Below are 14,465 nucleotides of genomic sequence, written 5' to 3' on the forward strand. Positions count from 1 at the left end.
AACCAACTTTATAATTCCCAGTAAATACTAATTGTTAGCCATGCCCATCTTAAAAACGAATTCAATAAAATAAAACGAACAAGACTCGTTTCCACCTAACATGCCAAGTTTTTCATGTTTTTGAGATGATTTTAGGAAAGTCAGAATACGCAGGAGTAAAAAGCTGAGCGCTATACTAAAGAAATAATTTAATAGCATCACAAACAACCTGCTAGATACAACAATTACATACCAATCATTCCACATAGGTGACATATAAACTGGCAATTGCATGTCCCTATGTACAAAGAATTTGCCAAAACGGTAATTAAAATTTCTTCACTTTCGTTGTTTGTTCAACAAAATTCCCCATCTATTGACATGCCATATAATTACACCAAATTCCACCCCCTCCCCTAAAGAAACAAAAGAACTCAATGTTATTAAAAAAAGAGAAAACCTGAAGACCAAAAGGAAAGCCTTTCATTTCAACTCCAATTAACTTCACTACCAAAAGAAGAAAAAATTAAATAGGAAACAAGAGATTGAAGCAGTACAGACCCATGAAGGATAAAAATATATGCAATAAGTCAGACTCAAAGGATATACAACATGTCAGCCAAAATTCTTCCCCACGGATTTTATGAAGCACCTATGATTTGGCCAGTCAACTCCATGATGGCGACGACGGTTTATAGACAAAGTCTTGGGAAGTTGTAGAACCATAATTCAAATCAAGGTTATGGAGCTGTTCCATCAACTGGGACCGCCGTTCCTTGAAAAAGTCAAGACGAGTAGTTAACTCTACTAATGTTGAAGATGCTACTGATGGATGTCTTGCATATTCCCCCACCTGAAACCATTGCAACTAGGTTAGTTCCAAATTATTTGGAAGCGGATAAAGATGCTGCAAAAATGTATTAGCAAAATACTTATGATACTCATCTGACAAAATGAAAAAAAAAAGATGTTACTAGAATTATGCATAATTACAACATTTCTTTAACTTAATTCTTACCTCTGCTGCTCTTGAGGTGGAAGGCACAGAGGCCGAATCAAGGGCACCGAGATCATCGACAGACATGCTTGTTGATGCCTCAGTACTTTTGGAATCGCTAGGACTTGACTCTAAAAATTGCTTTCGAGAAGGCTGTCTAGTACCATTACCAGATGCCAATACTTGTCCTTTGATATTTCTCCAATCAGTGCCCAACAAACTCTCCTGCATATATGAAAAGGCAAATTTTACCAACCTTGTTGAAGAGGCTTCAAACCATAAAAGAAGATATCATCCATAAGTAATGGACTAATTTTATCATAAAAAAGAACTAATAAAAAATGATAGATCCCTAAATTAGAGTGGAAAGTGCTGCAACCAGAGACAATTTTGGATCAGAAGCATTTTGGATTCTAATACCCTAAAGAAATGAATCCAGTAATAAAAATTCCTGATTTGTGCAACCATTCTATATCATTTTTAATGGTCATGATGAGAATAAGTTTTACAACAAAAGCAAAGAAAAGAACTTGACATGTTTCTCGATTAGAGGTTAATTATGGAACTAACTTGTGTGTAATAATGTATCAACTCATGTAATCATTTAATACTAACAGGAAGGAGTTGAAAGGATTGGACTAACATAGGGAAGATTCAACCATCTTCCTGATTGTTTTTCCTTTTAATTTTGATTTTGAGAAATAGACTATAAGACATACCTCAGTCCTTTGTTTCCTCTCGTGATTAACAAAGGCCAGGGTTGAATCAAAATCTTGCTGAAGAAACCTCCTGCACAAGTCAAAAAGACTTGGATAACTGCTAAAGGAATTAACAAGTTCACATGGCTTTCAATTAAAAACTGGTCCCATAAACTTTAAAGAAATGCAGCAACAAACTAGTGGTCTGGAAAAGGCAAATTATGGTTAAAACTTTAAACTGATTACCATAGAGTGAGTACAAGCACGCATGCAGAGGATACAGTTATACAAACCACCCTTTATTATGGATACAAGGAAAAGAGAAAATTGGAAATATTACAACATTTCATTTCCTTTTTTTAGGAAAATTTCTCTAACTCCAATATTTTGTACATCAACTTTAGTGGGTACTTAGCCATTTGAAGTTGGAATATGTCAGTAGACCCTTTGCTATTTAAATTGGATTTGGTGTCAAATTCATGTGGAACTGGCACCAATTTGAATTTTTAAGTACATCAAAAGCTGTAATAGTTAATACTTAAATTTTCACATGTAGATTCCTTCTCTTTCTTATTATTGAAAATATCATAGATCTGCATACTCACTGTTGAGGATGATTTTGGGCATGTTGGTATCGATCGCCTACATCAGTAAGCGAACCATAATGATGCTGTCGTTGCTGATTAAGTTGATGATGGAGTTCTGCAACCTTCTGCTTCAACCTGGCCACATCAGCTTCAGCAAGTGCAATCTCCTCCAGCTCAGCCTTTGTCTGTACAATAGCAGATTTTTTACAGAATGTGTACTGAGAAAGCCATCAACAAAAGGGAAAACGACTATTAAAATTTACAAGAATATCAAATCACCTTGGAATCCATGCCACGTGAACTGGAAAGCTGTCCTGAAGACATGCTCAAGCCTACTTCCAATGCAGCTCTAAGATCCCTCTCAGCTTGCAACTGTTCTTGCAATCTTGAAACCTGTAGATTAAAAAATCAGTTGCATCTTATTAAGGGATCAAAATTATGATGAGGGGATTTATATCCATTTGAATTTAAAAAAGAAAATACAGAAAATATGAGGGATAAAAGACTTTCACATATTTACTTTCAAAAGAAACAATAACCATCGAACAGGACACATACTATTGAGCGAAAAGAAAGATATGGCATAATTTTTGGCCCTAATGATTATAAAATCCTGAGCTTCAGTCAGCAGAAGTATACCTTCAAAAGAGCTTTAAAATGCCATTCAGAATACAAAAGAAAAAACATTTTTCCAATATGGAAAACCCTTCCAGCAAGTAACACTTTAAATTATAATTTTTTATAAACCTCCATTAGTGTAGAATGCATTTTATCCATATCATAAATCAATGTAAAGCGGTTCCACTATTAACAACCCACATCTTGCATAAGTTGTAATACACAAGGAAAATTCATTAGAAACCATTTTTGGTTTCTGCATGAATATTTTACACAATTTAAATTAAAGGGTTCAATCAATTTAAAGAAAAAAACAGCAAAAATGATGTCCGGAATGTCAAACCCAAGAATGTCTAGAAAATGAAATCACATGCCACATTAAAAACAAGCAGCAAAAGCACAGGGCAAACCCGCAAATTAAATTTAAACAGTCACAATTCATATTGGAGGGAGATATAACAATATGTACATCTTGTTCAAGTGCCAAGCGCCGCTCATGCAAAGCTTGCTTCCTTCTCTCTAAGCTTGCTTGCAAAATTGCATTGCCTCTAGCCTAAAATGAAAATAAGACCAATTCCATTAAAAAAAAATTATTCGTTATATGATTCAGCATAAAAATAAGTAGGCATAAAAAAATCCACCTCCTTTGCAATTCTGAGTTGCAAATCACTTTTTGCAATCTCCAGTCTCTGAATAGCAAGCCTACAGGCATCAAAAGTATTAGTTATTTGTTTTCAAGGTATAAAATTGAAAGAAGAAAAAAAGGTGAAAAAAGGCTGTCAGGTATAAAGCAAATCACGTAATGCAAGGAGATAACAAAACATAGCTGTTACAGTTGATGAAAAAAGCCAAGCTAGAGAACCTAACACGACCTATCCAAAAAATCTATAAGAAGACATTGAAGAATAACTAGGAATTCTATCAAGAATCACATTCCAAGAGCACATTATACAAAGAAAAAAAGTACAAAGCTAAGTATCTCACTCCTCTTCTCCAGAAGAATCAACTGATTCCACTGACGGTGTCTTCCTTGGCTGCTTAAATCAGAACAAATTATCAGATGCCATGTATTTACCTTGAAAATTCAAAACTACAAAAACTGGGAAGAAAATATCAGTTTTGCCTCACATAGCATAATTTAAGTATATCCACTGCTAGCATATTCAGTGTCACATAAATGTATCATTGTCCTATAAATGGTTGTTAATGTAATTGTGATTCCTGTAACTCACATTGCTCCTTCCCCAGAATGTCGACCGCTTAGAACTGAAACTAGCACTACTAGCTTTACTTGTTTGCTTTCCAGAACCTGATTCAATCACTGGCATGGGTAAATGGTTGCCGGGGTCCATAGAAGATAAAATCTCACCCATGGATCGATAAGATTCAGTTGAAGGCAACAAATTTGAAGCATCATTCTCATCAACTGGGTTTTCACTGCCCTTTCTTTGCTTGTTTTGATCCTCAGAGAGTGGGGTATCTGGAACAGCATTAAGATTAGCATTTTCAGTCTTAGCATGGTTACTACTGGAGGATCCAACATCGGAATCATCACCTCCAAATGCCTGCAGGATCATAAAGAAAAGTTTTAGAGGATAGAGGGAAAAGAAAATAACATTGCTACTCACCACAAGAGCTTAATCAATATAAATCTCTATAACAGAGGAAATAACACTGCAGGATATAACCTTGTAATCATAAAGATCACTGCCAGCATAACCACTACTCTCACTCAATTTTCCACTCTGAATACGATCAGCATCATCATCTGTCTCCTGATCAACTTCATTCTCTGCATCATGGTAACCATTTTCTTTCACATCTATATTATCATCATCAGTTGAATCTTCACTCCCACTGTTTTCAACCTGAGAATCTGCTGACATGGAACATCTCTGTATATTTTCTTCCTGAAACAGCAGATATAAACTTAAGTTGCAGAATTGAATCAAGGAATGAAAAACATACATTTTTGGAAGTGAAAAATTTAGCAAACACTGCCAACTGACCACGGGTAAATCATTACTCACATGAATAGACATTCAATTTTAGTTGCATCATAGGAAGTAGGAACAACGTATGCTACAAGAGGTCAAACCTTTTTAGCTCATTATACAATCTACGGATTGAAATTTATAGCAACAGTTAACTTGATGAACAAGTCCCACAGCATAACTTCATAGTAAGTTTGCATCTTTGGTACAAGCAAAAGAATCCCATATAAGGACAAAAAAAAGGGTGAGCCCAAGAGTAATCAGGATACCTCAGGCTAAACAAAACATAAATGAAGGTTATGCAGCAACTTGAAGTTACTTTTCCTAATTGTAAGCATACACAAACCAGAAAGCAATTAATCAAAAGAATACAAATTGATTGAGAGTTTCTTACATCAAATATATTCTCATACTCCTCTAACAAAGTTGTAATAATTGCTTGAGCATTATTAGCAGCATTAGCAGCAGCAAGAAGCTGGGCCGAACTATCACCACTGGCATCAAATTCATCCTCCAGTTCACATTCTCCAGCTAGCAGAGGCCGTAAGAGCAAGGGTGCCATGCAAGCAGCAATAGCAGATGGAGTCATCCTATTCTCCTGAGAATGAGAACCAATTGTATGCATCATCTTCAGAATTCTGCAAAGGTAGAGATAACAATTAAATTATGGGGAAAAAATTAAGGGTATTTGTTTTTGTCATTTTGAGATTATACAAGTGCATTTCTCAGATTAAGTAGGCTACAAATTTAAGGTATTATTACTACATATCAACATAATAATAACTGCAACAGGTTATTCCTCATAACCAGATATTATCAACAACAATAAAGCACCTCTGTAACAAACGTCGATTTGGCTCTGGAAAAGTCTCCAATATAGCACAGCGCATTGCATTAATCCTAGCTTCCTTGCGATCAATTTCTTGTAAAATAAAAACAGTAACAATTAACTCAAGCATATATACACATTCAAATTAAAGAACACCATAAAAGCAACAAAACTTAACAACTGAACAGTTTGTGATGGGAAGTACATAAGCATTAGACATATCAACATAAGCAATTTTGCACATCCAAGATAAGAAGCAAATAAAGTCCAAAGTGAGGGAAAAAAAATAGGTGAGATTTAAATAGGACAGTCAATGATAGTAGCTGACATCAAACACAAATTTAAAGTAGCTTTTAAGCCACATAAAAAAGGTGGGCCAAACATAGCTGAACCTGTCCACACATTTCAATATTTCACAGAAAATTTTCAACACTAACAGCTTTTTAAAAAAAGAAAAAGGATAAGTTGTTATATTTTCCAAAGGTTAAACATATTCCATAAAAAAATAGAACGAAAAAAAGAAGCAAAATAAACAGAGCAATTAGCAGCATTTCTAAAGAACAAAACTAAACCACCTATTCGGAACATATAGTCATAAAGAAATTAAACATAGAGCTCAACTTACTATAAGCCTCCAACAAAGCAGTGCAGCATGAAGCAGGAACTGGAGAAGAGGGCAGCTCCCTTAGAACATGCTGTAAATATACCCAGTGGATTGTCATCAAATAAAATGCATAATCCAACAGAACATTTTAAAAATCCAGGATCCGTATTAATTACATTGATTTAGCCAAAATAATAGCTGCTCCAAATTAGGTTCTATTAATCTTTTAAGCTGATGGAAGAATGCATGATTGATAACAGGTCATGGTCTCAACGTCTTAATTGTAAGCACAGAAATACTATTTAAAAAGCCTGGTGCTCTTATATTAAAATTTTTTACAAAGTACACCAGATTTCATTTAGATTGTACCGGCTTTTAGACTAGAAGCTAATAGACAATACTGATGACTACTTGAATAAAAGGGGGTTTGCTACTGCTGGTAATGATATGTAAAACAAAAAATTGCTGCTGCAATGTTTCTTTCAGAAGCACACAACAGCATTATAAATGGTCCTCCAGCAATTCTTGTTAGTGTGTTCTTTAATAGCTATTATGACTATGACATCTAATATGCAAGTAGGGTCGATGGTTTTAAGACTGGTTGCATGAACATGATGGTTTGGCACAAGAAATCTTCCCAAAATTTAACTCATTTTTATGCCTTTCTTCCCAGTTCAGCATTCAGTCTTTCAGAATTTTTACTTAGTAGACAATAGACATGCAGAGCAATTGAGCTCTTTTACACTAATAATTAATGTGATTGTCAGTTTTTGATTTAATGTTTTTGTTCTGCGTTCAATTGCTTCTATGTTTAAGGAGGATTTCTTATCCTATTTCTTGTGTGGTCCTTCTTTCTATTAGTTAAAGTAAACGGAAAAAGTTTCTGGAAAGCTTAAACTTTACTTTATGTAAAATTGAGATCAATAATTCTCTGTTCCCACTGTTGAATGATGTGTAGGTTAGATACTACCACATTTCCTACTTCTTAGTGTTTGTAGGCATGTCAAATATTAGATAGAGGATTTTCTTGTCCATGATTAGTGTTCAACATATAGTTTGCTTCTTTGTTTTTCAAATATTTATGTTCATTAAATAACCAATGATGGAAAACTAGAATAAATACCTTAACACAGTCACCAACAACATGGGCATCCTCCTCAGGACCAAATTCAGTCTTGCCTGGAAATATCAATTAAGAACAAGGCATTCATAAGTTTCATGTATCAAAAAATAAATCCATATATTAAACTGAGTGTCTATGTCTGGATATTATCTTTACTGGTCTTTCACCAGCAGAAGGGTTGAACTACAAAAATATTCATAACATCGGTTCCATATAGAGGGTGGCTGATTCTAAAAGTAGCCAGCATAATTTATAACATAAATTGGATGGCAAGAAAGAACAACTACTTCAGAACAATACAAAGTTCTTGAAAAGGTGCATAGATATGCTTGGTTAAAAATCTCTTCTACCCCTCTCTAAACACCTCTTTGTCATTTTGGATGATCAGGATTTATGAAAGTTAGATTTCCTTTCCCATATATTTTTTTCTCTCCTTGCTGTTTCCCCAATGAACTTCATTGCTATTTTTTTTCTTGAAGCCCAATTAACTTCATTAACGTTATCTGTACCAAGTACCAACAACCTACTCTCTTCAAATGCATGTAAAGTGCTAGGACGTTTAAGATAACTGTTTGTACCTTGTTCATATTCTTGAACTCTCCTATCTACTTCCTCCACATCTGCAGACTGTCGCAGTATTCCTTCAACTTTAGTTCCTGCAAATTAAAAATAGTAAAATCAGCAGAAGCCCTTCACTGAAGAATAGGGTAGAAGTTGTGCATTCAACATTTTTCTTTGTCATTACGCAGTCAGGTGCTTTTGCGGAAAGCCACATCAACATCACATGGAAGGCACTCAAATTATTAAACAAAGGAATCATCGGCTTTGCTGATAGATGAACTAAAGTGTCCAATGTGCTTCAATAATTGCACACCAATGTTGTTATTTAACGATTAAGCAGCTTAATTTACAACATTTTAAATCACAGGCTATTCTCCAAAGGACCAAGGTTGAAGAGGTAATTTGCATTTTAACGCAAGTATGCAACACGACCAATAAAGAAAAACCAAAATATCCAATGCAACATGATCTCCAGTTGAACAAAATGTTGGAAAACTTAAGCACAGGGTTCACTTATCCAAACAGACCGACTAGCCAATAAATTTTGAACAAGCTGCCTATAGAGAAATAAAACTGAACAAGTAACTCCTAAAATTTGAAACATGAAAGGAGAAAAAGTGAAATAAAATGCAGATGCATCACATATATAATAGAAGATCATAACTTACCATACTTCTCTAGAAACCGAAGAGCTTTTTCAAGGAAAGATGGGCCTCCATCAATATCTTCTAGTGCCAGCAGAATTGGTCTTCCAACAACCAGAGACTTAATTGGACGTTTGTCCCTCCCTGGAAGCACCACACAAAATATAGTGAAAATGAGGACAGATTCTTTTCTATTGAAAAAGAAGAATGACAAAAATCCGTACAAACCTATAAATAAAATGTTAAGAAATTTAAAATAGAAAAACACAGAATCCTAGCAACACCAGAATTGACCTATAACTAATATAAGCTAGTAAACATAAAATGAATAAGATTTAACGAATAATGAGCACATACATTGATGGAAAGAGCCTTCAATAGAATCACTTGCGTCACTCCGAAAAATCCCATTGTGTCCCATAACAAGGGCAGCACTTGGTGCCTGTGCGAGGGCTTGTTCAAGAGCTGTCTTCCATTCAAGCAGGTCTTCTGATGTCTCAGCCTAATATTTGAGAAAACAATCAGAATTTATATGGCCCAACAATTAAAAAGGCATTTAGAAGTAGTACAATTGAATTTAAGTCTCATTCACTTAAAAATATAATAAACACATCACCTTAAGGGTGAATGCTCGCCCATCACGTCCATCTGGAAATAATACTGTAAGAAGCTTTTTGTCTTCTCTAACTACAACACTGGAAAATAAAATTCACAACTTTTAGACAGATTGACATCAAAATTTACAACTACAAAAAATCAATTTATCCAACATACCTCCCTGAATTGTTTAAGTCAATACCCCCCAATGTCAGGTTTACTTCACCACCCCTCTGTGGAAGGGCACTCTACATGATCAATCAAAGTAAAGACAATTATAAATAATAACAACAAAAGTAACTCGATAGTTGATATATTGGAGTAAAATAAATCAGCACTAATAGCAAAGACTTTTATAGTATTATTCAATTCTCTATTAGTCTACAGTCACGTATTACTCTCCAATAAGAACTGTAAAGTAAATAAATGCCATTTTTCCAAAACATATCAGCACAAAGTATATCCATAAAATGTAAATTAGATCATATATCAAGAAAGCTTAATCAATCACTATATTAATTTTTGTCATCAAAATCATGATCTGTAACCATATCTGCTTAATTAAGAATTGAATCACACAAATAGCAGAACAAAAAAAGATATCAAATAAAGATCATAGCAAGAATGAGAAAGATTTGAGAAATACTAACAGGATCATTTTTGAAAAAGACCAATGATGTGCGTGTGAGTATAAACCACCGCTTCTTCCAAGACTTCCAGCCTATTCCTACAAAAGATCAAAATGGGATAACATTGATAAATTCCTATAAAAAAAAAAACTTCGTACCCCATTGTCCAGAGGTTCTTCGCTATGCGAAGGTATGGGGGAGGGATGTTGTACCTATATCATTGATTAATTTGAATATAATAAATACCATCCACAGAGAACAGAAGTGTTAGGTACTCCCCATTAGTAGATAGTTACAATAGGTTAGTAGTTACCTATCTATTAGTTATAGAGCTTAATGGTCATGCACTGCACTGATGGCAAAATAGTTTTACACTGCCATCCAATCACAAATCATCGTTGGTATGACTTTTTAGGTAGATATTGTAAAAGTTTACAAACTTACCATAAAGGTTGGATTGTGATTGGATGACAGTGTAAAACTGTCATCCTCTTACATTGTCAGTGCACAGTCTTTTTTCTCTCAGTTATATTAGTTAGTGAGTTAGTTATGTAACATAGTTTGGTTAAGGAATTTTTCCTATAAATAAGAAGGGTGTTTTGAGGGAGGGATATCTTGTCATTTTGTAAGAGGATTGGGGCCAATTGGGCAGTGGGAGGTGCAGACCCTCGAAGTTCTGGAAGTTTAAACAGTTTTCTTTCAGTGATTCTTTAGTCGTTACAAGAAGCTACCAAAATAAACAAAAAAAAAATAAACAATCAGGGGAGACAAAGATTCAGACACCAACCTTTTGAAGATATGAAAAGTGGGCCACTTTTAAAAACCTGCCAAATAGTAACATCTGTTAGGAACCACAGGGTAGCTCCTGACTAAACCTAATTGAAATGAAACAAGTGTAACCAGAATGCATGATGGCCCCCGCCCCCTCCAAATCCAACTTGATCCTTTGGTAAATACTAATAGCATCATATTTAGGAATAGCAGATATCAAGATTATAATTATTTAAGAACAGTATATATTCTTCAAATTTGTCAGCTACCCTATATTGTTTTCCTTTCCACATTTTGGCAATGTAGTTCAATAAATGGGTGTGTTAATAGGTTTTACTTAATGGGTTAAATTGCTCAATATACTTTCATCCTTCAAACTGTAAAATCCCTTATTAAATTTAACAAAAGAGTAAATAAATAAAGATGAAATCCGAGTTACTAATCTCAGCCTCCAACATGCCAGCAACTATCAATCACATTGCCCACATAAATCCCGTTCATCGCCACATAATTATAAATGCAAAAAAAAAATCTTTAACTAAACTAACATGCACCGCAAATATTAATTTTATTGAAAAGAAAATTAATCTTATTGACTAAATTTCAATTAAACTAACCTAATATTTCGCTGCCTATGGAATAAAAAATATTAATTTTAACTGGACCAAGCTAAAATACACTCTGCACACATCTCCCTCATCAAACTCAACATTCAACTAGAAATCATAACCAACGCCAAACTTCACTTCCTTCACTCCATCACTAACATTGTCCTACTAAGACAAACAAGGGCCAAACCAAATGTGTCCCAGTTCAGTCAACAAATCAATTCATCTACAAAACACAACCTTCCATTAAAACTCAAATTTTAATTAGCTACAATGTGCATTAACTCAAAATCATTTTTTTTCAACAAAAAAAGTCAACATAATATCTGCCCCTCCAAAACAAAACGTACCGTATTAGAAGCCCCAGGTCTCGGTCGCTCAAAAGCCGCTGAAGGAGCAGACATTTCCACACAAACACAGTATCACTGAAGAACCAGCATTGCCACTCACTTCAAACCCAAACAAAATCCCATCACCCCACAAAAAAAAAACAAAAAAAAAACTAACCTTTCAACATTTGAAAACCCCACAAAACCAATCACAGTTCCCTATTGAGTAAACCCATCAGAGAGATCCACGAGTGAGTTCCAACCCCAAAAGCCACAGCACCAAAATCGCTGAGATCTGACTGAAAAACCTCAAACTTTCAGCGCCTAGGGTTCGAAAATCCCAACTTGATTGTATCCTCACATAAGCCACAACAAAGGCAAGACCTTCCCCTACTGGGGTTCAATTTTCCGTCACTTCCTTGGCGATTTTTTCGCACATTTTGAGGCAGATTAGGTGCGATGAGCAAGCAACAGTGGTTGTGTTGCGGTGGTGATGTGGAAAATCTCAAGAGAAGAAAGGGTTCTTTGCTTTTCACCTACTTCTGTTGTCTTCTGAGAGTGTGGAGGTAGAGAGAGAATGAAGGGTAGAGAGAGAAAGAGGGGGAGAAAGGTAAGGGCATTGTGTCCGATATAGTCAAGTTTAAGTCTTGTCAGGTAATTGTCCAATGAAAATGAGCCACGTCAGCAACATACCAGGGTTAGTGCCTGTAAATTATGAATGTTACCTAAACACATAAATAATGGTCTCAGATGGATGGTGGGATTTTGGTTTGGGATGGTGATGATTCTAATTCAAATTCATTCACCTCCTTAAATTTTGTATGAACTACTTTATAAAAATTAAAAATCTTCAGATATAGATCACATCAAATAAAGTTTTAGAAAAAAAAATAGTTTACATTTTTAGTTTGAATAAATAATTTATGCAGTCTAGGTATAGACAATCATTTTTTTAGGTGAAATTCTGATCTTACTAAAAAAAAATCTTGTTTGATGAGTAACCTCTTTTCAAAGTTCATTTAGTACCCATGAATCAAGAATCAAATGAAAATCGAGTTTGGGTAAAATTCCTGTTTAAGGCTGCACAATTTCATTGGTGTCCTAAATAGTAATATTGAGAGAGTATTTCTCCATTTTGTCACTTTTTATTCAACAAATAATAAATACTCATGAGATCTTTTCTTCTAATAATTTTTATTAATCATTTTTAAATTATTATTCTAAAATTTGATTGAAAGATAAGTAAAAATTTATTAATAATTTTTTTATTAAAAATCAAATTCAATTATTACTCAAATGATTTAAAGTTCTTAACTTTGTATGTTAAACACTTGTATTTAATTATTTGGTTAAATTATTTTAGTTTTGAGTTTAAAATTAGTGTCAATTTCATTGATTAGGACGAAAATGGTTTTTTTTTTGGAAAAAATGTAAATTATATTAAACCCAAAATAATACAACAATAAACGGGACATATCTCGCCGCTAGAGAAAATTAAAAGTCTTCCTAATACAAGAAGATCTATATCAAACAAATACAACATATGTGTTTGTCTATACATAATAAACTTAATCTTGCTAATAACCTCTATTAGAAAGATTGATAATTTTCAAAAATCAGTTTATTCCTATACTGCCAAGTGCAATATAATGTAATTGTTATATAGCCAGACAAAGAAATTTTCCTTGAACACCTGAGGTGGATCTGCCCTTAATTAAATAAATGAGCATAAAGGGCGGGAACCTTGTTCAAAAAAGGAACTTTGCAAAAGACATCTTAGGAGATTGTTGGGTTTCATATAACATAACACCAATTAACAGTAGGTTTGATACCTCTAATGTATTCATAGACTTTGCCAACAAACAATTGTTTATTGGTGCTCTACACGTCTAATGTATTAATAGACTTTGTCAACAAATAATTATTCATTGGTGCTCTAAGATTAATCTCTTTTTGCATCTTCCATACTTATTCTTTTGGAGATAATAAAGTCTGAGGACGAAAATGGTTTTAATTTAACGAATCCTAATAGTTGGTGGAAAAATAGTTTGAGATAATGTAGGAAACAACTCCCTGTTATTCCGCGATTGCCTCTTCTGTTCTGCGCATAAGCCTCAACGCTCTATGATGAAACACCTACAACATGCTGTATCGCATGCTTTTCTCTCTTTTTTTTATTAGTTTTGTTTAAAAGGAGAAAATCTGCTTTATGATGAAATGGATTTGAACTTGGGTAATGCAATATATGTTCAGCACGTTTATGATCAATTAATGCAACAAAGGGATGTTTTGATTCTAACTTATAAGGAGCAATTCTTTTGTTGTAAAATTAGGAAGTTCAAAATAAGTATTATTGTAACAACTAAACAAATTAAGGCACTAATTAATGTATGAGGTTCAAATATAATGTAGTATCATGATTAACAGCATCATGCAATTTAAATTTTAGAGTCACATTAAAGTTAAAATACAATAAGAAATCTGTTAAAAGCAAAGATAAAATGTTTTAACGTGATGTCTCTTTTTTTAAAAAAGAAAAAAATATTGATAGTACCAAAATTGATTTAGTATTTCAAAAATCAAAGGGGGTTATTAATTCACACCCGAAAAGTGTGAGAATGCTCAGAGTATGATCAACAATTCATTATCTTATTTCAACTCCTTTTTTACAGAAATAATTTTGAACAGTCCAAGTGGATACTCTTTTTTCCTTCTTTTTTTAATAATCAACATGCCAGTAACACTTTTTTTTTAGAAAAAGGAAAAAAGGGATGAAAAAGAAACAGCACATAGTCATAATTATGGCTTTGTATTAGAGCCATCTACCGTTCTTTATTTTGTATTTTTCTGGTCTTTTCATTATGAAAGTTGTCAAAGTTAAAATGGTCCATTTATTG

General features: G+C 33.8%; 1 protein-coding gene across 2 annotated transcripts; it reads right to left on the reverse strand.

Annotated features, from left to right (window-relative positions):
- Nucleotides 1-197: 197 nt before the first annotated feature.
- On the reverse strand, nucleotides 198-12,197 carry LOC114384730 (rho GTPase-activating protein 7-like). Of its 2 annotated transcripts, none has more exons than XM_028344484.1 (23): nucleotides 11,747-12,197; nucleotides 11,590-11,664; nucleotides 10,648-10,684; nucleotides 9,882-9,958; nucleotides 9,409-9,479; nucleotides 9,251-9,329; nucleotides 8,992-9,136; nucleotides 8,659-8,778; nucleotides 8,008-8,085; nucleotides 7,430-7,485; nucleotides 6,328-6,397; nucleotides 5,708-5,795; nucleotides 5,268-5,511; nucleotides 4,568-4,789; nucleotides 4,112-4,444; nucleotides 3,864-3,916; nucleotides 3,521-3,581; nucleotides 3,349-3,432; nucleotides 2,541-2,654; nucleotides 2,280-2,446; nucleotides 1,696-1,765; nucleotides 998-1,201; nucleotides 198-832 (listed from the first exon to the last, which is right to left on the reverse strand). In XM_028344484.1, exons 2-23 carry the CDS (start codon nucleotides 11,641-11,643, stop codon nucleotides 647-649), a joined length of 2,613 nt encoding a protein of 870 aa, XP_028200285.1. In that variant the 5' UTR covers nucleotides 11,644-11,664; nucleotides 11,747-12,197; the 3' UTR covers nucleotides 198-646. The 2 variants fall into 2 exon arrangements, with proteins under 2 accessions (XP_028200285.1, XP_028200286.1); XM_028344485.1 differs by having other exon boundaries at nucleotides 213-832; nucleotides 3,864-3,913; nucleotides 11,747-12,196.
- Between the last annotated feature and the right edge of the window lie 2,268 nt (nucleotides 12,198-14,465).

The sequence above is a fragment of the Glycine soja genome, chromosome 14 (genome assembly GCF_004193775.1).
Source record: "Glycine soja cultivar W05 chromosome 14, ASM419377v2, whole genome shotgun sequence".
NCBI classification, from domain to species: Eukaryota; Viridiplantae; Streptophyta; class Magnoliopsida; order Fabales; family Fabaceae; genus Glycine; species Glycine soja.

Bases quoted from the DNA above. Each gene is read 5' to 3' on its own strand.
- LOC114384730 (XM_028344484.1), bottom strand. From the start codon at position 11,643: ATGTCTGCTCCTTCAGCGGCTTTTGAGCGACCGAGACCTGGGGCTTCT. The intron at 9,480-9,881 runs GTTAGTATTTCT...TTGATCATGTAG, and splicing joins TCTTTTTCAAAAATGATCCT to AGTGCCCTTCCACAGAGGGG. The intron at 2,447-2,540 runs GTGATTTGATAT...GCTATTGTACAG, and splicing joins CACGTGGCATGGATTCCAAG to ACAAAGGCTGAGCTGGAGGA.